Source organism: Tamandua tetradactyla, chromosome 4 (assembly GCF_023851605.1).
Source record: "Tamandua tetradactyla isolate mTamTet1 chromosome 4, mTamTet1.pri, whole genome shotgun sequence".
Classification (NCBI taxonomy): Eukaryota; Metazoa; Chordata; class Mammalia; order Pilosa; family Myrmecophagidae; genus Tamandua; species Tamandua tetradactyla.
This window is the reverse complement of record NC_135330.1, coordinates 145866193-145893509: the sequence shown is the minus strand read 5'-3', so window position 1 is coordinate 145893509 and position 27317 is coordinate 145866193. Positions and strand designations below refer to the sequence as shown.

General features: G+C 38.7%; 1 protein-coding gene across 1 annotated transcript; it reads left to right on the top strand.

Moving 5' to 3' along the window:
• The first annotated feature begins 4173 nt into the window (after positions 1-4173).
• On the top strand, positions 4174-26929 carry EDNRB (endothelin receptor type B). The gene is made up of 8 exons (XM_077158490.1): positions 4174-4418; positions 5232-5770; positions 19857-19969; positions 20104-20308; positions 21610-21759; positions 22152-22285; positions 22814-22922; positions 24392-26929. Exons 2-8 carry the CDS (start codon positions 5285-5287, stop codon positions 24524-24526), a joined length of 1332 nt encoding a protein of 443 aa, XP_077014605.1. The 5' UTR covers positions 4174-4418; positions 5232-5284; the 3' UTR covers positions 24527-26929.
• The last annotated feature ends 388 nt before the right edge of the window (positions 26930-27317 follow it).

The following is a 27317-nucleotide window of genomic DNA, read 5'->3' as shown; positions in this document are numbered from 1 at the left end:
AGGAAGTATGACTTCCCTGGTCTTCACATTTTCTAAAAGCAGAAAAGAGCTATTACACCCTATTCCTAATAACTATAATCCTACCAAATTTGTGTTACCGTAGGGATATGGACTACAACTAGGCATTTCCAAGCAATGATAGGTAAAATTTCAAATTTTAGATTCTCATGCATAAGCACATCACTGATTTATCAACTGTATTTCAGTTACAGAAGCTAATAAATATATATAAGTTGATAAAGGATAAATGTCTTAATGAACGTTTTAATAGGAATATTGCTCAAATCTGAAATACTCAGATTTTTTTACTTTAGAAAAATTAATGGATTTTCAAAAGTCCAGTTAGGTATGGATTTCAGGGATGTACATACTGGTCAAAACTCATCACTGCACACTTAATCTCTATGCATTTAGCTCCATATAAATTAATTAAAAAATAAACATCCTAAGCTACAATTGCTTCCTATAAGAGCAATTCCAAGAAAGAGAAATACTCAGGCTTTTAACTATTGATTTGGGCAATCACTTCAAAATTCTTTTATGCTGTTACTTCAACCACGACTTGATCATTGGATGTGTTCCTAAGAGGATGTGTGGAGAAATGATTGAACCAACTCCACTTTGTGTTTTTTTTTTTTACATGCCTCAGTATTCATGATTTAGAGAATCCAATGTAAGTTTCTAAGGGTACAGTCATTTCAAAGGGGATTGCATGAAAGTACTAGCCTTTTTTTTTCCTCATAGATAAAAGGACTTTTTATTTTTATTCCCTTGCCAAGGGAAAAAGGTTGCTTTAGGCAAGTCCCCCATGGCAAACCTCTTTGAGGATTGAATCCTAAAGTGCATCCAAACATGTTTTCAGGACCCTCTAGTTAATGCATTTAAAGGGGAGATGGGCATTTCTGTTCACAACTCTCTCTGACTTTGAACCGTCACCTCAGTCAATCTGGAATTTCGGTATACTTTTGTGCCAGTTTGAAGCTTTTACGTATCCCAGAAAAGCCATGTCCTTTTTTTCTGATCCAATCTTGTGGGCAGAAACTTTGATTAGATTGTTTCCATGGCGATGTGACACACCCAGTTGTGGCTGTGGCCTTTTGATTAGATGGAGATGTGAACCTACCTATTCAAGGTGTATCTTGATTAGTTTACTAGAGTCCTTTAAAAGGGGAAACATTTTGGAGAGAGGTCAGATGCAAATGCTTGGAGAACAGTTGATTGAAAGCTGACAGAGACCTAGACATTTGGAGGTGCTTGGAGTGTTGACAGAGAGAGCAGATGCCTAGAACAGATGTTTGGCGATGCAGAGCCCAGCAGACATTGCCACGTACCTTCGCATGAAATGCTAAGTAAGCCAGAACCCAGAACTTTGTCCCAGAGGAGGTAAGTGAAGGCTCACAGATGCTTAGAGAGAAAAACACTGGAATCAGAAGCTGGAAGCAACAGAACCAGGAACAAGGAACAGCAGACACCAGCCACATACCTTCCCATGTGACAGACATCAGCCTTTCTTAAGTCAAGGTATCTTTATCTGGATGCCTTAGTTTGGACATTTTTATGGCCTTAGAACTATACTTGTAACTTTATAAATTTCCTTTTTAAAAGCTGTTCCATTTCTGGTATGTTGCATTCTGGCAGCTTTTGCAAACAAAAGCAATTTTCTTGGACACTTCTCCATCACAGAAGATTCCACATTCACCCCCCCCCCCCCCCCAAAAAGAAGTCCTTCACAAATACAGGAACCCAAAAGTTTTAAGGAATTATAAAATTTCCTACAACTTTTCACACATGTTTATAATTGAAATTTTCATAGCACTTTTGCCCATAATGAATTTACAAAGAATTATTAATAGGGGATTTAAGCCATAAAGTGGAAAAAAACAGTGATTGGGTCATAGCAGCACAACTCAAGGCATGAGTAGAGAAAGTAGGAGATACTGCCAAAAGATCTGTTCTCACTTTTCTGTATTTCAGGACCCTTTTACAGGGTCAGTCAGTCAGACTGCGATATTAGAGCAAGAAGTGATCTTACACTTGGGAAAACTGAGACCCGATTTCTTGTGATTGATGATGGTCATTCATGAGGATCAAAGAACAAATCTTTCACATGATCACCTTTACATTTTAACCCAATTTAAGGCTAAATTTCAAGTAAGTCTTTAGTGATATCCAAAACATTTTTTCCCAAAAAAGTCTAAAATCTGCTTAGACTCATCGTAATTAAAGTAATCAAAAGTACAATATGTGTAACCAGACAGACTTGGATTTAAATCCAAGCTCCAAATCCTTATCCTACAACTCTCTGGCTGGGTGACCTTGAGTGACTTGCCTAACTTCTTTGAGACTCAGTTTCACAACTGTAAATCATGAAAAATATGTGATCTTGTGACTATGATGCCTGATATATGTTGTAGGCTTTCTAATCCATAGCTAAAATTGCACTTTAACATCAAAATAAGGAATGTGAATGTTTACTTTAAAAATTATTTGGCTTTGTTCCTAATCTCTGAGTAGAATTGCTAAAGTAAAATCAAACAATTTAAGATATAGCTACCAATCTATAGAAAAATATTTCTTGAACTCAACTTGTGGCAGATGCAGAAAGAACATATAAATCAATCCTGTCCTGAAGAAAAAATTAACATGAAATCAATGGCGGCCTATAAAATTCTTCATGGGATCAAGTGCTAAGTTGTATTGAACTGTCTTAAAGTGCTATGAGAAAAGAGAAGAGATAGATCTTGGTGAAGCTTGAAACAAACATGCAAGGCTTGGTGGTGACAATATGAATGGAGATGATGTTGAAGGGAGGGGGATATGAGGGGGAGTGGAGAATGGCACCCCATCTGTAGGACCCATATGAATAAAAGGAAGAAGGCATGAGTAAGAAGGATAGGTTCAAAACTGGCTAGAGCCAGCTGAGCAAACTCTTCATGCTCTAAATGCACCCTTAAATTTCCCCATTCACATAACACTGTTTCACTCTGCTCAGCTAAGAAGCACAAGGAGAATAAGCATTGTATTCGTTCCAGATATGGAATTAGCACTCCCAACTCTAGAATTTAGCCCCAACAGGATGCTAAGACCATATTTTTCATTCCTTTAGTCTCCCTCCTTAATTATTTCTTAGACTATATTTCACAAAGTTAGATATTTTAATAGAAATAGATTTTTTTTTAACTTCCACTTTCCTAGAAATCATCATATAGTACCCAGAAATTCAAGATTCTTATCCCACTTATGCCATTAACTAGTGGTGAAACCAGGAATGAGTTATCTAATCTCAAGACAAAATTGCTAGTGGGAATGTTTCCTCCTGGGTCTGAAATTTCGCAGCTCCTACAGGTATTTAGCTAATTGGAAGATAGCAGACCAATACCAGCGCGCATCTCACAGCCAGGATTTCTGACTTCTGATTTATACAATCATTAGGTAAAACTGCCAGTCACTACCATTTCCCTCCATCCTATGAAAATGGAGTTCAAGGACAGAGATGAAGAATTTATTTTATTGCTGTCTTGGTAAATATCATCCTGAATTTGTTCAGCAGCTTTCTGAGTATTTTTGATGTCCCCTATAGACATCGGGGCCCTCACAGGTGCAATACGAAAATCCCTGAGATGGCCTTACAGTGAAACTCCAGGCACAGCAGGCAAGAGACCATAGCAGCTGCTAGGGAAAATGAGAGAAGACTTCAGTCCTGTCCCCGCACAGTGAGATCGAGCGAGAGGAAAAAAAAAAAGACCATGTTCTTCCTCGTTGGGCCAAGGTGGACTCGAAACTTTTGGGGTAAAAATTAAAAAGCAGGGCGAAGAGCAGCGCAGCGCTCCCAAAGCTAGCTACCAGGATATTTAACTAAAAGGAAAGTCACAGTGTATTTTAAAAGTCTAGATCAACACGTGCAATGCCGAGCCCTGCTCTTGTCTGGAGCCTCAGCACGTCACCGGACTCGTGATAACTTGCCCTTGATTTAGACTCGCCGTTTGAAGGCTTAGAACTATGACAAATAAACAACCTCCAGGGACGCGTTTCTGGCTGAGGACGGCCCCCTCCAGAGGGCAACCCCTGCTGATGCTGTCCAGGCTTCGCCCAGGGGGAAAGGTTGCGACGCGGTCGGGAGGCGCGGGAGGAGTTAGGCGGTGATTGATGGGAAAAGGACGAATGAATAAAAGTACTTGTCTGGGGACAACAGAGACCCCGACCGCGCTGTGGAGGCTCCGCTGTCTGGCATTCTCTCAGCGTTTCGTCAGAGCCAGATCCGCCTGCAGCTGAGGGAGGCGTGCTCTGCTCCTCCAGCAGCCTGGAACCCAGCTGGGAGCCCCGCGCGCCTCCGCAGCGGCCCCGCGTCCGGCCACCCAGAGCCTCCGGGCGGGAGGGAGGTCCCGGGTCTTCGCTCTGCGCCTGGTGTAATCCACAAGGTAAACATTCTGTCTTGGTTTGCATTAAAATCAGCGCTTGAACCTTGTCCTGGGGCTTCAGCTTGGATAACTAGTTTAGGATTTGTTTATATTTAAAGATAGATACAGCAAATTAAAGTGAGTTTGGGGTAAAAAAAAAAGGGGGGGGGCGTGAATGTCTGAAGCCACTTAGAGGGGTAGAAGTTTCCAATTTATAACTGATACTCTCCCAAGTCGGATCGACTTGAGAAGTCTCAGATATTCTAAGTCAGCCGGAGAACTCCGAGAAGTGCGAGTGCAAACGCAGCGCACAGGCAGCGTAGAGTAGCGGCTTTCTCCAGCCGCGAGGAGGCTTGGAGTTGGGACGCGGAGTGTCCGGGTGCGGCTGCCCCTGCGGAGGGAAGTGCAGAGATGGGCACAAGCGTTTGCGCGCTAACGCTTGTTTGAATCCCCCGCCCCCACGCCCCCTTATTTAAAAGGTGCACATCTCCCTTCAGGCATACCCAAGAGCTCAGAGTTTTGCCTCGGACCCCCCTCTTTCCCTTTCCTGGCACACCCGATCCAAAATGTCCCGCTCCACCGTGAATGATTTACCTCTCCGTGGCAAGCTGGGAGAGGGAGTTTCCTTGGGAGATTCCTAGGGAGACTCAACTACCACGGGCGGTTGGCGCACGCCTTAGTTCCCCCACTGTTGCCAGCTCCTCTGGCGCGCAAATTTGAGCTACTTCTGCGCACCGGTGGCGGCGGCGCGGCGGTGCTCTACGACAGCGGTTTGCAGAGGCGTGGCTGGAGGAGTTGACCCAAGTGTCTTGTCTTCCTTCCTTCTCCTGCCAGTCTCCAGAAAGCTGCGGGACGGCCACCCGACGCCCACTGGAGCAGGCAACAGCATGCAGCCGCCTCCAAGTCTGTGCGGACGACCCATGTTGGTTCTGGTTCTTGCGTGCGGTGTCGCGGGGGTCTGGGGAGAGGAAAGGAGATTCCCGCCAGCCGGGGCCACTCCGCCACTTCTGGAGTTTGGAAAGATAATGACGCCTCCCACTACGACCTTCGGGCGGAGAGGGTCCAACGCCAGCCTGCCGCGGTGGTCGGCACCTTCGCAGGCACCTAAAGGGGATAAGACAGCCGGGGACCAGCCACGCACCCTCTCCCCTCCCTCGTGCCAAGGACCCATCGAGATCAAGACGACCTTCAAATACATCAACACGGTGGTGTCGTGCCTCGTATTTCTGCTGGGCATCATCGGGAACTCCACACTGCTAAGAATCATTTACAAGAACAAATGCATGCGAAACGGCCCCAATATCTTGATTGCTAGTCTGGCATTGGGAGACCTGTTACATATTATCATCGACATCCCCATCAACGTCTACAAGGTAAAGGGGTCTGCTAATACTCGGGTGTGAATAGGGGAGAGACCCTTATTGGGGGAGGGGAGATGGGAGTCTCTTAGGGAGTCTCTTGAGTCTCTTGCTCAAAAAGCTCCATCCCTCCTTGCAAGTCAGTAATCATTGGAGCTTCATCTTCTTGAGTCTGAGTGGCTCTCTGCTAAACCTAGAATAGGAGTGCTCAAAGTGTGATCTCCAGGAAAGCAGCATCAGCATCACTTGGGAATTTGTTAGAAGTGAAGGTTTTTCAGCCTCCCCGCAGACCTACTGAATCAGAAACTCTGGGGTGAAGTCCAATAATTAGTGTTTTAACAAGCCCTCCAGGAGATTATGAACTGTGAAATTTGAAAATCACTGATCTAGAAGGATCTAACTCCTAAATCCAGCTAACTCCCTATATCCTTTCTACTCGAAAGTGTGGTCCATGAGCTGGCAGCATTGACGTCACCTGAGGGCTAATGCTAGGCCATCCCAGACTCACTTAAATCAGTATCTGCATCATAAGATACACAAGCAATTCAAATGCACACTAACTTTGAGAAACATTGCCCTAGAGGATTCTGATAAAGGGGCTGGGATAGGAAACAAATGGCATGGAAGAAAGAGGCTCAGACTGGAGAGTTGGAAAATTGCTGTTTACCTGCATTAAATAATTGTAGCTGTCCTTTACTGAATGCTTACAGCAGCCTGGGCTAGATGTATTATTTTCTTTACTTCATCCAGCAACCCACAAGTAGGTATTACCCCCATTTTACAGATGACTAATAGGATACTCAAGGTCTCATCAGTAGGAGATAGTGTGGGGAATCAAATCTGTCAGACTGAAGTGCAAGTTTTATGCCTGCACCACACTGAATGACTTTATGGGCAAGACTGAAAGCACTCCATTTAAAATTCTTGTGGCAGTTTCAGTGGCTAACATAACTGGGTGGTAACTCCGGGAATCAGAGGAAACAGGCACAAAGAGCCAGGGCAGGATGGCCACCCCCACACTATTTGACTTCAGGATGCTTTGGAACTCTGGACACATCCCAACATCTCTGGGCCCCCATTTCCTCAATGCTACAATAAGTCTGCTAGCACCCACCCACTGAGGTTATATAGCAATTATGCAGAATAGCTTAAGTGAAAGAGCTGCTAAAGAAAGGGCTATACAAATATGTAAAACTCTTCTTCTCCTTTCTGAGCAGCCATAGAAAGATGTACATAAAAACACTACCACAGTATAAGGGAATGAGAATGTACTTTGCAAATTTGTCCAAGGCTAGCCCTGAACTCAATACAAGTGAGAAAAATAAAAAGGGTTTGGAGGTTGCAAGGATAGGAAAGGATTGTAGGAGATGCTTTGATCTTTGTGGCAGGAAGAATTACCATAGCACCATGCTTGTAAATTGTCCTTTATGAATTTCTGGAAATCCTAATGCCATTAAGCACATTTTAAGAGAATTCTGGAGGTTTCTGAGGTTTAGGGATGCGATTATTATTTGGATCCATGTCTTAGAGAAACAAAATCCCAGAAATGAGAAATAAATTGAGCAAATTCTAAAAATCTGGAATGGTGGCTGGTTCTGATAAAATCTAAGGGTTTTCTAGAAGGGGACAGTCTGAGATCAGTCCCTTGAATTCAGTCACAACTTCATAACTTGAAATGACCCAGTTACTTCTTAAGGAGTCCCACAGACCAAGTCCTCCCATTTCAATTAGGCTGAAATACTCCAATTCAATTCATCAAAACTGGATGGAGAAACTTCCTAACAGGAGGTATGAGAAATTTAAAAAGAAGTAAAACAAGATCCTTCCCAAAAGGGAGATTACGATGTAGTTTTGCTAAGTTTGCACAGAATTTTTGTGAAAAGTCTGTTTCCAGAAATCCCAGAAGCTCCACCAGTCTAGCCCCCTTAGAAACCTTCCCAGACTAGCCAGCAACTGAAATACTGAGTGAGGGCTGGGTGGAAGAAGTTTTCTTTCTGTGTGTTGGCCTCCTTGCCAGATGTCAATCAGGTCTGCCAGAACTATTTTACTTTCTCTGTCTGGTCAATTATCACATTCAGTAAGATGAAAATATCTGACTACCTGAGCTAGCACACAGCTTTTCCTTTCTTTTCAGACTCCTTTATGATTTCCCGAGGATGTTGCGTCTATTTGCCTGAAGTTAATTCAGTCTGTTAAAACTGTGTTTTTACTTCTGGAGAAAACAAACTGATGAGTCATTACAAATCTGACCATCTGGTCTACATGGGCCATAACCAACCCCATCACATGGTGAATACAAATCTCATCACTAGGGTTACCATCACCTAATCTAGTCTGGGACCTTTGGTTTGTTTTTATTATATGTATAAATATGCACCACTTAAGGTATAAGGTGATTCATTTAATATATGCTGAATGTTTGGTTTATTTTAGTAAATCACTGTAACAACCCTATGGGGGACGTATTTTATTATCCTTGTTTGGGATCTGAGGAATCTACATGTCTGAAGGGTGAAGTTACTTGGCCGATGTCATACCACTAAAAAGTGATAAAAGTAGGACTTGGGCCCAGACGATGGGGCCCTGGAACCTGTGCGCCTGTCCATCCTCTGCGCTGAGCCCACACGGGCACAGCATGCCCGTCTCCAACCATGGCTAGTATTAGCACCGCATTTGAATGCATTGATAGAATTATGTGACCTAGTACCACACAGTGGATTACTTGCCACAGGTTTTCAGGAAGTAATTTAAGTCATTTGAAGATTTCATTTACCAAAGTCCCCTTCAAATTGGTTTAAAAGATAATATCTTAGATATTACATACCATTTTATATACTAGATAATATTAATATTGCATAATATCGGTGGATATTATTCTTAAGGTTCTATTTACCAAAATGGGTAATCCAGGACTAGTTCAAAGCTATTTATTCCCTTAAGCAATTGTGACACTATAGTAAGGTAGGTTAAAAAAAATGCCTTTAGAATTTCACAGTAGTCCATTACTGTGACTCACAAATAGCAATTTAAGTGAATTATGATTGTTATTTAAATTAATTCCAAAGTGGGAGACTTGAATCTTGAATCCAATGATTTCAAATTTTTTTGATGAGGTGCTACTGTTCTCTGAGAACCCAGTGACTGTTTTAAGAGGTTCACAGAATCCTCTAATCTGTCTACTGGTTGGTCCAGTGAGGACCCAGGGGCCCATAAACATTAATGCAAATCTATGTCAGTCAGTTTCTAAATCTAGAGTTCAATAAAGTTGACAAGTCAAAAAATTTCATAGATCTTGCTGGGAGTTGGAGTCCTTAATACCACTAAAGAACTGCTCAGGCCTTCACACAGAGGTGCCACTGCAAGAGCCTGACAAACCTAGGGAAATGTATGTCTGCCCTGCTTTGACTCCCTGAAGGAACTGGGTCCTTGGAAAATTTCAGGGAGGGTCACCAAGTCTCCTGTGTAAGGGGGGATGTTCCATGATGAAATGTCCTAGGATACTTAGCAGATTTATTGTTGAAGTCATTGGCATGCTCATGTAAAATGGCTGAAAATGAACCACGTTTGCCTTTCTCATCAGCACATACTAGGGCCATGTCTATGTATCACAAGACCATCTAGATGAAAAATTGAGAAATTCAGCCATCCAAAGTGGGCATTTAAATATACATACGGGTATATGGGCATATACATATACATACACATGAGTAGTAAATGATATAGAAATGTAAAGGTAGATAGATATCACTTGGCATGGTGCCCAACACATAGCAAGCAAATGCTAAGTATAGATACACACATATAAATAAGAATACAAATTTTTGTGTCTGGGATTTTTTTTTCTTTCAGTTTTTGCCATTATACAGACATGGCTACAATTATATGGCCTTGCACATGTGTGACTGTATCTGAAAGGTAAATCTCTAGAATTAGAATAACCGTATCACAGGGTATGTGTATTGTAGTAATAGATGTTACTGTATTGCAATCCAAACTTGTAATCTGACAGCAATAGTTTTAATCACTATTTCTGTAGCATAACCTTACAGATATACATGTATTTATGTCTCCCTAACATATCTACATGACTCATGTATATATATACTGCAAGCAAAAGCTAGTGTTTAAATATCTGATGTAAGAGTGAATCTCTCCTATTCACAATCTACTTCCTGTGTCCTTCTTATGGAGACTAAAACGAATGGGATCTCCAGATGTCTGTTGCATAGGAGAGCCTGGTGTCTGACTATAAAGCATTAGTAGCACAGGTGCCAAAGCTGTGTAGAGAGCAAAAGAGCTGGGTGTACTTGAGCAACTACGAAGTTTTTTGATGTTGACTGGTTTAGTTTAACAGTGCTATTTAACAGGAATTGGTTGTAGGTGGGGGAGAAGTTAGAAGTTCTTGAGCAAATAATAAGTCTTAAAAATTATTTTTGGATTTTATTTCACAATTTAACTCCGTGTTACATTTACAGGAATAACTGAGTTCATGTGGTTAATTTTCAAATACAGAATCCTTCATGCATAAGCAAATTGTGTTTGAAAACAACTCTGCTTGAAACCTGATAAGACAGATATCACATTAACTAGTTAGATAAAGATCCAAGTGCAGTCAGACGTCCAATGGCCATAGAGAGCTGAAATTAGGGTTTCGATGGAGTGCCTTTAGATGTTTACCCTGTTAAGACTTTATAGACTTCTCCTAGGAGGCACAGAGGCTGCTTTCATAGCTCTGAGAGGCAAAACTGTTGATCGTTAACATTTAACTAATTAAGGTGGGACACATATGACATTAAAATGCTGGCATGTCAAAATGAGAAATCGCTTCACCGAAACCACAGTGAGTTTTGAGTGAAGTGACCCTGTCAGGTCATCAGACATTTTCCACGAATAACACAATTAAAATTATCTTTCTGGATGAAATCACTTTTCTCTCTATCTGATCTTAGACTGTTTCTAGTACTTATAAGTTTGCATACAATTCCCCAATTTAAAAGTTAAAAGCAGAAGTTAAAGGGAACACCATCAAGTTTAACTTTTGAAGGTATAATTTTCCAATCAGTAGACTTAAATATGTGCCTATATCTCAATTCAAGAAGTAAAACTAACATGGTAAGTAAAGTTAATAAAGGTAGGGGAAGTAAAGGTAAAGAAGTCTAATTTCTCCCAAGTTAATTACACTGCTAGTGTTCCCAGTCAAGTAACTGAGACATTTTAGTGGTAGTTAGGATATTTTCATGGCGTAAGCATTTTGAACCCCAAAAACAATCCATATACCTTTGAGATTCATTTATTAAATCAATATTTTTTAAGAAGCTCCAATTAATCACTCTTAAAATATTTCTTTTTTGAAAAAAAAAAACATTAATAAAGAGCAAGACTATTAGCTCTGAATGACCTGGAATCAATTAACAAGTGACCCTAACACCACACACTCACCCAGCATAGAGCCTCTGATGGACAATACCAGACAAATGCTTGTTGACTAATGATGTTAAAATAAGGTGTAAAGTGGGCTTTTTTCAACTCTTATTTTGACAACTGTCCAAAGGAGAAAGAAGGGGGGAAAGAGTCTTCCCTCTTCTTTATAATGTTATTAGTCATAACCAAATAACAGGTGGATAATAGAGTTCAAAACTCAAGACTTCATATTCCCAAGCCACCACTTCATATGCTGACCTTGACTTCTTGTGACAAGATGATGGCAAAGGCCTAGGCTGGGGCATTGAAATGTCCCTAGATTGACTCTGTGGCACTTGCAGTGCTTGCTTTTGATCTGCCACTCCGCCACTCTATAAAATCCAAGCCTCTTAAAATTTCCAGGCAACATTTCTTTCAATGTGCTAGGGTTATCTATCAAAGACTTTACATTTTCTCATTCCTCACTTAAAACTGAGCCGTTCAAGATTGAAAACATTTCCATAGCTGTTTAAGAGATTGGCATAGCCATGACCTTATTGTCTCAAAGCCAGCGAGCCATTTTCTCCATTTCACAAAGAAAACCATATAAGGTTGCCTCTGTGTGGCTAATATTCCATAGTTGATTATTTTTAGAGAAACATGCCAAATGCTAATAAATGATTAAGTGCCTTAAAGTGTGTTGACAGATAAAGCCTGAGCTGAAATAAGATTCAAGATATAATTAATGATGTGAAACGTTCTCTTTCAGGACTTTGCAAATTTAGGAAGAGGTTGGTTATGTTTAGGAGATAGCTTGAGTGTAGTGTGAGAGTTTATACCTTAGCCAACAACATCTCTCATTTTAGGCTTCTTTTATACCCACTGAATTCATGTTTGAGACTTTTTATTTCTCTGCCCCTATGGACACTCTGGTGAAAATGTAAAAGGACAGGAAAATAGCCAAAGTGTGGTGGAGAAAGGAGAGAAGGAGAGAATGAGACAGAGTGAGAGAAGAGGAGATAGAAGAGGATCATTTTTTTCAGTCAGAAATGTGTTAACAGAGTTGGCCAAAGCATTTCTCAGGCAAATCCCTCTCTCTTAGGCTGAAAGCCATTCTCAGGCCTGACCTTGTAAAGGAGGCAGATCTTGTGTTCCCTTTCGGCTTCTCTCCTCTTCGGCTCCATTTTAGTTTCCAGAAAAGAGGAAAACAATCCTTTGGATGTTTACCTTGTATATTGTATCCTTCTCCTTCACTCAAACTGTCTTACAGGGTTTTAGTATCCCAAGGTACTTACAAGCTTCCCATCAGATATCCTATAGATCGAATTAGGGATAAGTATGGTAATTTCAGGAGATCCAGCTCAGAGAAGCGAATCTAATAATAAGCTAAGTTTATAAGTGGTATTTATTATATCTCCTAGTCAGATCCTTTCAAAATATGCAAAGCATCAACGGAAGTTGTTCAAGCCCAAACTGTGGATATATTTTTAAGTTCAGATAATAGGAGAGCTGCAATCCATTTCTTTATTGGCCAGTCATAGACTTAGAAATAAATTTTATTGTGAAATTGATAGGAAAATACATTTGGGATGAACAAGAAATATTCATTTTTAGTGTTCTTACTGTCCCTTTGTTTCTCTTAGAGATTTTGCCTCAAGAACTTTATCTCATCTTCATGGATACTTTGATCTCTTTCAGCAATTCATAGGAATCTCCACAGCAGTGGAAGTCCTTTTGTTTTCTGATGCAGGTGCAACACAGTCCTGGGGGCCTCCTCTGCCTGTCACAACTCAGGTGGGGCACTGTTCACACTTCCTAAATGACATCCCTGAATGGCTGACATGATTTCTAACCCACCTATTTCTAATTTACGGAGACTGATCTTTAAGCAATTAAGTACACTTTGATGGACCCAGGGTGGAATTTGCATTGATATTTGTCCCTGAGGGCACAGGTACAATGTATGTCAAGGAAATAGTTTACTTTTTACTTGACCGGAAGCTTACTATGAAGGCTCCCGTATGTATGAACAAAATGGAAAAGAAGTTCTGTCTCGGAATCCTTGAATGAAGATGTCCTATCTTGTTAAAATGCTTGTACAAATTCAGAAAATGTCTCATCTGCCGTAAAAAAACAGATTTAAAAAAAAGAGGAATACGCTCTTTCCCAAAGTTGTGAAACACAACCACTCCATTAATTTCCTCTTTTAAAACAATTCTCTAATGCCAGTCATTTGAAAGAAGCATTCATAGGTCACTACGAGACGGAGCAGACTGCAGATTGGCCAAGATGGCTGTCCTCTTCGTTTATGTTGCTCATTTATGTGATCATCTATGCAGCTCCCATATGTTCATCACATCCAATGCCACCAAACTCACAACCCTCTGAGCACTCAAAGCTCTTTGATAGTGAGAAGCAGCGATTTCTATTTTACATCAGTAATTTCCTTGACAGGTTTGAGTAGGGGAGAGAGAGTAGAAGAGGGGAAATTTTGTCTTTCTCCTTGTCCAGCCTGCTCGAACAGGCAGAATTCCAAGAGTAAAGTAGACCCTCAAGCCTCAATCCCAGAGTTCCTGGCTCTCTATGTCAAGAAGCGGGAGGACATGGATTAGAAAATATAAAAAGTAAATGTACAGTTACCTCACTTCTCTAAAGAATTTGTTTAGAATATGAAAACTGGAAAACTCATGATGAAAGATCACAGATTTCTACCTTACCATCAACTTCACTCATTCATTCCTTCATTGTCACTCAACAAACATCTAATGAGTGACCACTGTGGGCTGCATCTGTGCTAAACAAAGGGAATGTTGTAGAACATTCTGAACAAATAAACAGTTAAAGCCCAGAGTATATGCTTTAAAAAAAAATAAGAAGAAAAGAAAATGGTATGTATGGTTAATGAGGCAAGTGAACATTTGTTAGTGCAAGATGATTAACTTTGGCATTTCCTGACTTTATGGGACTTCATTCTTTTGGCATTAATGATGGTGTGTATTAACAAGGTTTTCACTATTTAATTTCTAAGGAATGTGATTTTTAATTAATAGAAGAAAGGAAAAATGTAAATCCCCCAGATTGAGAGATTTTGTAGGGCTCATTTAACAATATCCCTTAAGAAAAGGTATTCATTTCTTTTTCATGCTATTTATCCTTTAAAAAATTAAAAGAACTGCATGATATAAAATAATTTTAAATAATTTTACAATAATAGAAAATAATTTTATATAATGTAATATCGCTTATCAATTATGTGGATTCTATTGCCTTTTTTTTCAAACAGCCCTTCCAATATGAAGTTATGAAATCATGGCCATCCTTGAGTAAGAAACTTTATAACCAGTATGGTCCACTCTTCTTTCACTCTGGTGTTTATTTATTTATTTGTGATTATTCATACAAAGGAAATGTATACTAAGAAAGCAGTACTAACTTTAGAGAAAAGGGGTCAACACAAACACAGTCTATCATTTTGTTAAAGCAAAACCACATAGAAAGTAGGACTTAATGCTGCAAAAGCTGTTGGTTGCCTTAGCCTTTAAGATGTGAAAATCAGTGTCAGTCATGGGAGTATGTGCTGACTGGCTCATATTTGATAAACGTTAGGTCACAGATGTTCAAACCTAATTTTAAACACTACCTCAAAAGTTTAATTCATGCAGGGGGACCCAAAAATGGTATTGAATGATAACATCTTTTTCACCATCAGAGAAGTTGACTTTAAAAAGTATGTATCTGATTTCTTTGCAGTATCTACACCTAGTTCTCAGGTAATTTGATTTCATGGGGGAAGGTCCAAGGAAAAACTCTATAAATATTGGGAATGAGGAATATGCTCTTGCTGGAATTAAAGTTCCAGTTGCCTCCTCTTGCCATAAAGTGAATCAGTTTCCTCTGCAGAGAGAAAAGCTGTATTGTTGGACTCCCTTCTTTTTTTTTTTTTTTTGTCATCAAATGACAAAATCAATTTCCAGGAACCATACAAATCTACAAGAATATTTTCTCAACAAATTTTAAAGATGGTATTTTAGTTGAGAATGATTCCTTTTTTTTTTTTCCGCAAAGCCTCACAGCTCTTCTTTTCTCCCTATCTGGGCTTTGTTTTTCATTAAGTTGATGCCTTTGCATTTTTTGTTTTCCTTTTTCATGGGCAGGTACTGGGAATCGAACCCAGGTCTCCAGCATAGGAGGCAAGAACTCTGCCTGTTGAGCCACCATGGCCTGCCCTTGCCTTTGCATTTTAAATAGGCTCCAAGCACGAAATTGCCCAAAGACTTTCTCACTTGAGGCCATTAAATCAATGGAGCTGAACATCAGTCATGGGTATAGGTGCTGTCACAGGGCACCAGGCTTCTCTGGGTCCCTGCAAATCCTGAGGCAGGCAGTGAGCTTTTAAGACGACAAGGAACAGCCTGCCAAGGCCATGCTTTTCAACACAAAATAGTGGAGGCAACAGTGTGTATTCTTCCCCCCTCCTTCTGCGGCTTCTCAGGACCAGCAGCCCTCAGTTCTGAATTGAAAGTGTGAAATACTGACAGGTGAATGCTCCCTTCTTTGCAGGTCCTTTCCTTTAGGCAGGATGGATTAAAAAATTGTAATCTCAGCTCTGACTAGGTCTCTGACTCTCTCTCAGAACTATTACAGTTTTCAGTTTGTGTTTCCTTGTGTTCTGTGATAGCTTGGGTCAGAGGTTGGGCTGCAGGCCTCTCAGTGCTACCAAAAGCAATAATCCAATTTCTAAGCTGAGCCAAAAACAATAGCAACGTCAAAACAGGGCCTGGGCTCAGAGCAGAGCTCATTTTTGTGAGCTGGATTTGTTTCCCTTCAATGATCTGGACAGCGATTCATCCTGATTCTTCTCGTGGCTGCACCTTCATGATACCAATATCTTCATATTTAGAAATAATTTGAGATAGAATAAAATGTTTGAAAATACCTACATTCTAGAGCATTATATGGATAAAATAGCTGGGTGGTTGGAAAAACATTTCACTCTGCGTCTACATGTTTTCACATTGTTTGATGCAGGCTATTGGTTTGAAATTATTAATATTTGATGTAATCCCTGAACATCCTTTTTTACAAGATTGGCTTCTACAGACACTATCTGGCAGGTATTGTAGTGGTGATAATTTCAGACTGGAGTCAGAGCACCTGGGTTCAAATGCAGCTCTATTACTTCCTTACATGAGCCACCAAAGATGTCTGTTTGTTAAAAAATGATGAGTAACAAATGACCCCAAATTTAGCAGCTTGCAACAATAAATACTTATTGTCTCACACTGCGTCAGAAGGTCTGGAATCCAGAGAGCAGCCGAACGGGGTGCTTCTGGCTCAAGGTGTGTCATGAGGTTGCAATCAAAATACCAGCTGGGGCTGCAGGGACCTGAGGGTTGGACTACAGATGGAGGATCCACTCACATGCCTGCAGGTTAGTGCCAGTTCAAGTCAGCAGACCTCAGTTCCATCCACATGGGCTCTCCGCAGACCTGCCTGAGTGTCCTTATGACATGGCTGTTGATTTTCCCAGAATGAATGTTCCAATAGAGAATGAGGAAGAAGTCATGATGCCTTTTATGAACTAGTCTCAGACATCACACATCATCATTTTCTATTCATTAAAAGCAAATCATTGTGTCCAGCCTGCACTCAAGAGGAGGGAAGTTAGGTTCCACCATTTAAAGGGAGGAGCATCAAAGAATTTGTGGACGTACAGTAAAACCCACAGGGAAAGTTAATGAAGGGCCTCAGTTTTCTTATCTGTAAAATGGGGCTGATCATAGCACTACTGCACAGGGTTGCTTTGAGGATTCAGTGATACCATATATGTAAAGTGCTTAGAATAGTGCCCGACCCTTGAGAATGCAATGCAAGTGTTAGTTTTAATTTCTTTTTTGACACATGTGAGGATAGTGAGATAGAATATTGTCTGGATCGTTTCTAACAAGCTGGGTCTAGCAGATTCCTTGTAACTGGTTGGGGCCTTTTTTATTCTTGTGTTTCCAGAAGTGATTGGCTGTTCTTTTAGTGTCTTGAGTTCACAGCTGGTCCAGACCCCTGGTACCTGAGTCTTCCCCATCTCAGTAAATGGACCCACCATCCACACGTCAAACCTCTAGAATGTCTTGACTTTTCCTATCCCACATTCGATCCTTCAACAAGTCCTGCTGACTCTACTTGCAAATATATATACTTGGCTGTAACCCAATTTTCTCTGCCCCCAGAGAACCTACTAAGTTCCAGTCCATAGCTCCCACAAAGCTTCTGACTGGCTTTGCTGCTTCTTCTCTTGGTCCCTCCCTTCTGCTCTATACAGAGCAGTCATAGTGATCTCTTTTTTTCCGACATAAATACGATCATCTCCCTTCTTCTTAAAATGTTAGAATGGATTATCTCAAATTAACATTCAAACTCCTCTCTCTACCACTTTGTCTCCCATCACGAGATCTCAGTCTCTCTGCTTCAGCCTTGTTGATCTTCTTAAATGTCCTTCAGTTCACCAAACTTATTATTACCCCAGAACCTTTGCACTTGCTCTTTTCTCTGCCTAGAGTGAATGCCCCTTGTATGGTTCATTCTTTTATTTCAGTCAAGTCCTTATTCAAATTGTTGCTTCTTCAGAGAAATTATCCCTGAGCAAGCAATCAGAAAAGCATTCCAAATCCCACCATCCCTCTCTTGAGATGATAAAACCCCAAATATGTTTCTTGTCTGCGTTCCGTGTAGGCTTGTAAATTCCATGAGAGTGGAAAGTTTGCCTTGTTCATGGATATACACCCTGTATCAGAATGATGTCTAGCACATAGCAGGTTTCAGTAAACGTTTATTGAATGAATGGACAAGCAAACAGAGATATGAGCCAGTTGATAAATCCAGAAGTAACAAGATAGAACCTAGTTGTGTCTACAGATATATTTTAACACAACGTTCTCTGATAGTGTTTTTTTTTTTAATCTAAATTAGTCTTCAACATTTATAAATTGGGAGATTTCACTGAAAAATTCTGATTTTTGGCTTCATTTGAAAAAATCAAGAGTGTTTTTTTTTTAATCTGATGGTTCTTATGGCAAAAATGTGTTATGTTAATTAGCAGCTGCTCCTTTCTTATACAGTTTACCCCACTCCCTTTCTTTCTATTGTATTCCTGACGTCAATGACTTTCTCAAGTTTGGCTCCCCTCCCCTCCCCCCCCCCCCCCACTCCTCAACTTTTGGCCCCATATGCTTTAACTTTTGGCTCCATATGTGTTCAGGGCCCCTAGGTTAAACATATATGTCCTGCATGTCTGTAATTTTTCATGTCTAGCCCAGAAATGAAATTGGTCCCATGTTGCCTCTCCAACCCAAATTCATAATGAGACACACATTTCAGCCGCTGGTGCCGTTCTACTTGTAGTACATTCCTGACAACCTCAGCAAAGAAGCTTTGCTAGTGAAAGGACAGAAAGACTCAATTGTGTTTCAAAACAGTTTTCACTTTTGGAAGGTTATTTTTAAAAACAAAATATTTTGTATTTAAAATATTTTTCTTTTTTTCAAAACCTCACAGGCATTATATCCAGATGTTTACCTAAAGTGATTCATTTACCCATGTGGGACACACCCAAGTATGCAAAGAGAGAAAATAACTGTGTTTAATAATAGATGGTTGCATATTCTAAAGTCAGAAAGAGAGAAATATACATATAATAGCAAGAACTATGTGCTTTTATTCATTGGCTAGTCAGCGGTGATATATTTTTGGGGACTTGAATATTTATGAAGCACCTGCTTTGTCAGGTACTGTTCTATGCATGCATAGAACTCATATTCGAGCTTATATTTGAAGGCAACCAGACAGCAAAAACTGAACAAAACAAATAAATAAATGTTATAATAAATGTAATAGAAGGTGATAAGTGCCGTGGATAAAAGGAAAAGCAGTTGGGTTAGGGAGATGGGGAGGTCCGGCTAGTTATTGTATTTAATCGCCTTAACAGGATAGGTCAGCAGAGATCAGATTGCTGCAAGACCCTACAGAGGTAAGGGCATTTAGCCAAGCGGATCTCTGGGAAAAGAACCTCCCAGGATAAGGAAAGATCTTGAACAAAAATCCCAAAGCAGAGGTGGTGTGATAGTGGCTCAGTGGCAGAATTCTTGCCTGGCACGCCAGAGACCCTGGGTTCGATTCCCAGTGCCTGCCAATGCAAAAAAAAAAAAAAAAAAAAAATCCCAAAGCAGGCATGTCTCTGTTCAGGGACATTTATGTCCAGTTAAATAAATTGGCATACAAGCGTATGAAAGCACACAGTGTTCTCCAGATGAGTAGTTTTGTCTCTTCAGGTAAGGAACATTTATCCTCTATTTTTTAAATACCCTATATTTTGATTTGTCCATTACCTGGGCATTTGGGATTCCATGACAGTAAAGGAGACATTATCAGCACTGCAGGGTCAATTTTGTAAGGAGATCTTCAGCGAATGGCCCCAGAGTGGAGATGCTCACCATAAACATGCATGACTAATTCTCATGAACCATCTGTATTTCCATTATTCCCAACACCCTCTCCTGTTCCATATATTGAACGTCGGTGCTTTTCCAAGGACTATTCTATAAGGAAAAGAATCTTACGTGTATGTTAACCACTGTTCACTAAGTAATGCTGTTCAGAAAGCATCTTGTGAAAACTTTGTGAAATGGAGCTTCATGTCTCCTCAATGCAGCTGCTGGCGGAAGATTGGCCCTTTGGCACTGAGATGTGTAAGCTGGTACCTTTCATACAGAAGGCCTCCGTGGGGATCACCGTGCTGAGTTTATGTGCGCTAAGTATTGACAGGTAAGTGCTTATATTTAAGTCAGATATATCCTGAACACTATACTGTCGATTGCTCGGTTACGTAGAAAATAGACTATGTAATTCAATAAAATCAGGCTCTGTCAACTTGAACAACAGTCCATTTTGATCTTCAGATATCGAGCTGTAGCTTCTTGGAGTAGAATTAAAGGAATCGGGGTGCCAAAATGGACAGCAGTGGAAATTGTTTTAATTTGGGTGATCTCTGTGGTGCTGGCTGTTCCCGAAGCCATAGGTTTTGAGATGACTGTGATGAACTACAATGGGACTTATCTGCGAATCTGCCTGCTTCATCCCACTCAGAAAACAGCCTTCATGCAGGTAAATTATATTTTTTCTTTCTTTTCTTCCCTCATAAATATTTAGCTGTTTTCTCTGATCTCCCTTTCTCGGAATAACTATTGATTTACTACTGTCCTTGGCATAAATTAAGAGTGTAGATTCCAGTACTGCAAGGTTAGTGTTGGCTAATGACCCAAGCTGCAAGAGCCTGGGTCACACGTCTCCAAAATACTCCCTGACTCTTGGGGACACAGATCATGTCTCTGTACACAAGTTTATACGTGAGAACTGATCTGAATTTATGGCTGTTCTGCCCGAAGTCCCATCAGGACTGGAAACTTCTGCATATTCTGCATAAGACAACGCTTTGGTCATCAAAGAGAGTGGATTGTTCGGCAAATATTCAAGTAGAAGTCATTTGAAATGGATGGATTCTAAATAACAAGCTTGACCTCTCTCTCTTTGTCTGTGATATCGGAGTAAAAGCTGCCATTACAAAGAACTTTTTATCTTGGCTATTCATTAAACATTTAATCAGGAAATAGGATCATCCTGAGTGTAGAAGTTCCTAAGTGTGAAAGCCTCTTCTTTCCTAAGAATGGGTTAAGAGAAGTTAAAGAAAAAGGGCTGGTCTAACTAAGTGTCACCAATGATTATTTTCTGTTTTATATATGATGCAGCTATATAAAACCATAATTGCATATATCATGGTAAGCAAAAGAATAAAGGGGACATTAATGTGGAACTGGTATGAGATTGCTGTTATCTAGAGCAACAATTTAAGAAAAGATCATTTAGATCAGAAAAAAAAAAAGACATATCTTAGACAGTTAACTTTCATAAGTTAAGAGAGTTAACATAAGTTAACTTCTGTTTATTGAGAGGTTAAATTTATACATTACTGAGTTAAATGATTAACAGACCTTTTTATACTGTTTTTTCCTCATTAAACAAATGTACCAAAAACTGAAAATTTCATTAAACACTAAGATATCTTTACATATTCAGATATGGTATGCCATGCAAAGAATAAGGATCACTTGCTCATGTGTAGAGAAAACATTTACTAAGTATTTATAATTTTTTCCAGGTGCTTAAATTTTTGTGGACAATTGTACCCTCACTGCCATAGAATGCTGAAATGCTTTTTAGGAAACGTTTGTTTAATTATATATAGATATTGAATTATTTATTCAGTAGAGGTAGGTTAAAAGTGTGTATGGCACTTATAAAATGAATCTACTTTAGAAGATAATTGCTCTTTGATAAATGTGTTCTTTGAAGTTTGACATATGATATGTAAGATTTTCATAATCATAAAAGTTCTTTCTTCCCCATAGTTTTACAAGACAGCAAAAGATTGGTGGCTATTTAGTTTCTATTTCTGCTTACCATTGGCGATCACTGCGTTTTTTTATACCCTGATGACCTGTGAAATGTTGAAAAAGAAGAGTGGCATGCAAATTGCTTTAAATGATCACTTAAAACAGGTAAGAAAATAGAAATACGTGCTGACCCATGGTGGTAAATTATGATTATAAGTATAAAAACAATTATGATAATAGACTAAAATTATTCTACACCAGTGCATATAATTTCCTTCCAGCTTCTCGTATCTTTGAATATATAATGTATATTTTTATGTTGTTTATTTAGAAACATTCTATACAATCTAAAAGGATCTAGAGAGAGCCATTTTTAAAAATGAATCTCTAGTAGTTTTAGTTCAAATTTACATTAACTATTAAATGCAAAGTTCAGTGTCCTGATATTTTACAAATGCCACAGACTTTTGTGATCAGCATCAAATATTCTTGTGAAAGAGAGAAGCTGCGATTATAGTGAGAAGTCTTTTCAGGGTCCGACTTTGGTTTTATTTCAGAGACGGGAAGTGGCCAAGACAGTCTTCTGCCTGGTCCTTGTCTTCGTCCTGTGCTGGCTCCCCCTCCACCTCAGCAGGATCTTGAAGCTCACTCTTTATGATCATAATGACCCCAATAGATGTGAACTTCTAAGGTAAGAAAGGCAAAATAGAAATCGTTTTGTAAACAAAGCGCCATTCAGAAATATTTCCATTGATCCTTTTCATGGACAGAAAGAGAGTATCCATTTTCCTCATCCTTAGGGAGCCATCAAAATCCCCAGGTTTTACCTTCACTCCTCTTTTGGAGGGAGCAGTGAAGGAGATTGAAGAGAACATGGGAAATGGAGAGTTAAAGTTGTTAAAAGGATGAATGAGTGGCAAGACTGAAGATATCAGGACTGAGTCTCATTTGAACTTTGTAAACTTTCTCTTTCCAAAGAGCTCGGTACTTCCAAATAAGATTTTATTTTAAAAGAGAGAATTGGGCTTTAAGAAGAGGGGTAAGTGGGAATGGCACAGAGTGAGAGATGGAAATGGGAGGGGGAGAAAGCATTATCAACAAAGAGCAGTGAGTGATAAATTCAAGTGTAATTTTTTTTCTTCGCAAAAACACAAAACCTGCAATGAACCAATGCTTGGGCAACATGTCTTCCATAGCTCATTTTGGGTATGTTTTGCAGTTTTTTGCTGGTGTTGGATTACATCGGCATCAACATGGCCTCCCTGAATTCCTGCATCAACCCAATAGCTCTATATTTAGTAAGCAAAAGATTCAAAAACTGCTTTAAGGTAAGAGAATGTTCTAAAGGAAAAAGCTGTTTTTAATCTGATGTCAAAAAATAACCCTTCAGAAGTATTAATATTTACATGCAGAGAGTTCTCATAAATTGCTCTATATTGTCCCTCCCATTAGATCATGGATGCTTTCTTAAACACAACTTTTGCTTATAAATCATTAGAGTCGATTTTTGCTTAACTATCATAATTCACCATCCCTTACTGCCTCAATCAATCCATTTTACTCACCAAATGGCTTAGAAAGTTAGCAAAAATTAAACACATTGATGTCTGGCAGACATCATATGATAAAATAGTTGCTAAACTGAATTAAATTCTCTTTTCCCCTGCTTCTGGTAGACAAGGGGCAATGCAGCAATAAACAATTTAAATTATAACCAATTTAGTCCTTTTCAAATGACTATGAGAACAACAAGCCAAAAAGAAATGGAATTTAATTAAGGATCTACCTCTTCTTTCCCATGATGTTTTAAAATCAGAAATGCACTGCTCAAGGGGAATATGTGTGATTACTCCTCATTCAGCTTCATGCATCGTAACAACCATCCATTTGTTTGCTTTTGACAATCGAACATGAAATACTCATTCCCCATATATAGGCAAAATCCATTTGTCCCTAGTATTTTGTTATTGAAAAGCCAAGAATTTAGGTTCCTTGTAAATTCTAATGCAGCCTATATTGTTCTTTGCCCACTCATAAACTCAGAGATTTTAGAGTTTTGTCAAGATCAAACCCCTCATTTTACAGAATAGAAAACAGCAGACCTCCCATCATCTTACACACAGATAGTTTTTCAGAAAACAAACAGAATGAACAAAGTTTTGGATAAAAAATTCAAGAGAAAACTTGGAAGAATAAAACTGAGATGATTTATACTTTAAAACTTTATTGAATAACAAAGCTGAAATGGCAAATAATACGTGACTGAAAAAGTGACATTAGAATACTAAATTCATTGACATGGAAAGATGATTATGGCTCTGTTGAGTGAAAAGAATCAGGTTATGGGATAGTATATATAGTGTAATCTCATTAAAATGTATTCTACACACACAAACACATGCACATATTCAGTCACGTGTGTATATGTGCATGCTAATCTCTTGCTTGCATAAGAAAAAGTCTTGCATTGCATATTTATCAAAACATTTGAAAGTGTCTTTCTCTTCTGAGGAATTCTGATTAGATCCCTATCCTTTTGTTATTCTTAATATTTTCTTGCTTGAAAAAGTTATCATATGCTATTTATGTAATTATATATTTTCCAGATTTGTGTTCATATTATTATTCAATGTCTCATGTTATTGTGTTTTTTTTAAAGCAAAATATAAGGAAGCATGGAATAAAAATGGCCCGAGAATCTCTAGTCATGTATACAAAGTCAGATCCCTAGAGAGTATGAAGAGTAATGACAATTTAACTGTTATAAACATATAATGCATTACTTTGTTTTGTACAGTCATGCTTATGCTGCTGGTGCCAGTCATTTGAAGAAAAACAGTCCTTAGAGGAAAAGCAGTCTTGCTTAAAGTTCAAAGCTAATGATCATGGATATGACAACTTCCGCTCCAGTAATAAGTACAGCTCATCTTGAAAGAAGGAACAGTCAATTAATTTTATTTTCTTTACTTAGGAGAGAAGTCATTTTAAAAATGAGGCGTTTGCCAAAAAAGTTAACAAGTCAAAACAAAAAAAGTGTGTATTTGTCCCCCCAAAAAAGTAAAAATGTGGAAGTGATTATTTTCTTAACACTCATAATTACACATGCATTTTATGAACTGTTTATAACAAAAAAAAAGGAAAATAATGAGAGTTAAAACTTTATTGTCAAAGCACTTAATATTTTACAGTTAACATGAACATTGTTCTTAATAACTTCCAACATATTCATGCATGGCTTTTATTTAAAATTAACTCATTCAGAATGCATACTGAAGTGGTTTGTTAAAATTGATGTGACTCTGATGCAAAGGGGAAAATGTGCCACTGTAAAACAGATATTATTAAATTAAGTTATAAGTGATTCAATTAAAAGGTTTTTTAAGAGAACTTTTTGTTAATAGTGTCACTATTGTTCAAACTGTTATTGGAAGTGAAATGTGAAAGCAATTTAAAATGCTTGGATATTTTGTTGGGCATTAGAAGTATTTATAAATGATCACGAAGGGGTATCAGAAAGTGAGATCTAGGCTAAATTTTTAAAAATCATTAAACTCTTTAGAGAAAGAAGTTTAGAATGCTATCCCAAAAGACTTCTTTTAAATCTCTTTCACATACTCTTCAAAGTAAACACTACCTACAATTTTTTAAGGGTCACTAAAATTTTCTTCTTTTACTATTGTAGTTTAAACTATATTCGTTTAGTTCCATCATCTGTAAATACTCAACTATATACACTACATGTAGATGCTTAAACCAAGGGCAGGCCCCAGTGTTACCACGTTCCAATAGATTGGTGCCAATTCCCCCATAATGGACAGAACATGAATTGCCTGGAGCAGTGTGTCCACATAGCAAAGGAGCAGGTGACATCCTCTCTCACCTACACTGTAGTTAAAATTGTCTCTAGCATTAAGTATAATACTATTAAAATACTATTTTTTAACAATCACTCACATGCATCATTAATAGCCACCTTTCAAGCTTATTATTAATTTTTATATTATTTTTGTACATAACCACTGGAAAAGAGCTCTGGACACAATGCTTTTCTATTACTTAGAGACAGAAGTGCTTTTTGAGACTTTAAGAACATCTTACTTTGGGCATTCTTGCTTAATTTTTTAATCTCCCCCAGCAAAGTGCCTTTGGTTTACTTGGGATGAGATGTGTGTGAAAGTATGTACAAGAGAAAACGGAAGAGAGGAAATGAGGTGGGGCAGGAGGAAACCCAGAAGGACATATTCCCATTCTCAGCCTGATGTTCGTCACTGCCCCGTCACATCAATGCAAAAGGTCGTGATTCTGTTCCAGCAAAGCGCACTGTTCTCAGAGTGACTTCAGGGGCAAATTAAACCCAAGAGCTTTCACTCAGTCTTAAAATATAACAGAGTTTGGTTTTTCATTTTGTTTCCCTTTTTGTTTTCCTTTCGTAACCCAGACCACATGTCAGAAATAAGCTGGCAAAGTTGTTTTCTGACAGTATTTAAAGTAATGATACAGTCAACTAAGACTATCAATGTGGCCAATAAAAATTAAAATGGCAGTAATTAATTCACATGCCATGTGGATTTGATTTACAAATCACTCATGGTCATGCTTATTAATTTCTTCCCAATCAGGTTTTCAAATGCTTGCCATCACAAACGACATTTCAAACTTTGGGATTTAAATGAACTATTATTTTCAGTTTGTTAATATATTTTTTATTCCTATTTAACTTTTAGCTCATTTTTATTACATGCACTGAGTATTGGTTCTTCTTCCTCATTTATTCTCTAGTACCCTTTTCTTCTCCACTTCTCCAGAATTATGGTCTGTAATCATCATGACAAATCTCAGAACTGCACAAAAAGATTATATATGAACTGTCTGTAATGAAATTGTGTTCAGTAGCTTTCTAAAAATGGTTTGATTCAGAATTTCATCGTACTGATAAAGATCGATAAGAAACAAATATGGTTTCTTAGCATGTGAAAAGGTGCTACTGTTTAATTTTAAAACATTATTTCCTAGTATTAAAACTATTTAATATAACAATGGACAAAAATAATGCTAACACTGACACGTTAAAGCTCAAAAGATTTCTGAGTGGTTTTAGACTTTCTCCTTTATACACTGCAATATGTCAGCATGGTCAAACACCTTTTAGCATTGGCAGCTTGCAAATGGCAAAAGGAATATAGTTTATAGCAAAATATGGGTGTGTTGTAACTAACTTTATAAAATTGTAATATAACCATGTAAAATAATTATATATTTTTTGTTTTTCTGTAGTCACTTAAAGTGACAACTGTTGTAGTTGTTGATTTCTTACTATGTAAACAAAATCAATAAAAAATTACATTGTTTTCAATCTTCCCAGGCCTATTATCTGGTGGATAGTTTCCAATGGTCTGTCATATCTTTCATTCTTTGGCTGCCTGCTTTGGGGCATTTCACTATTTCTTCACATTATACACACAGTTCACCAACTCATAGGTGTTTCTCCACGTAGGTCAAAAGTGAAAAGTTGAAATGACGTGTTGGGATTACTCATTTCATTTCACACGCTTCTTCTGAGTGTTTACTATGCGCAAGGTGGGATGAAGTTAATAAAATGCATAGACCTTACTCAAGAGGAGACAGATGATAAATTTGAATATAAGACAATGGAATAACTGCTAAATAACTATAATGCCTGCTAGTGAAGGCTGTGGAAGCTCACTCACTGGTCTGTGTCTGAG

Coding starts and splice junctions, on each gene's coding strand:
- EDNRB (XM_077158490.1), top strand. CDS start 5,285: ATGCAGCCGCCTCCAAGTCTGTGCGGACGACCCATGTTGGTTCTGGTT. Junction 5,771..19,856: donor TCCCCATCAACGTCTACAAG/GTAAAGGGGTCT, acceptor TCCTCAATGCAG/CTGCTGGCGGAAGATTGGCC. Junction 22,286..22,813: donor AATAGATGTGAACTTCTAAG/GTAAGAAAGGCA, acceptor TATGTTTTGCAG/TTTTTTGCTGGTGTTGGATT.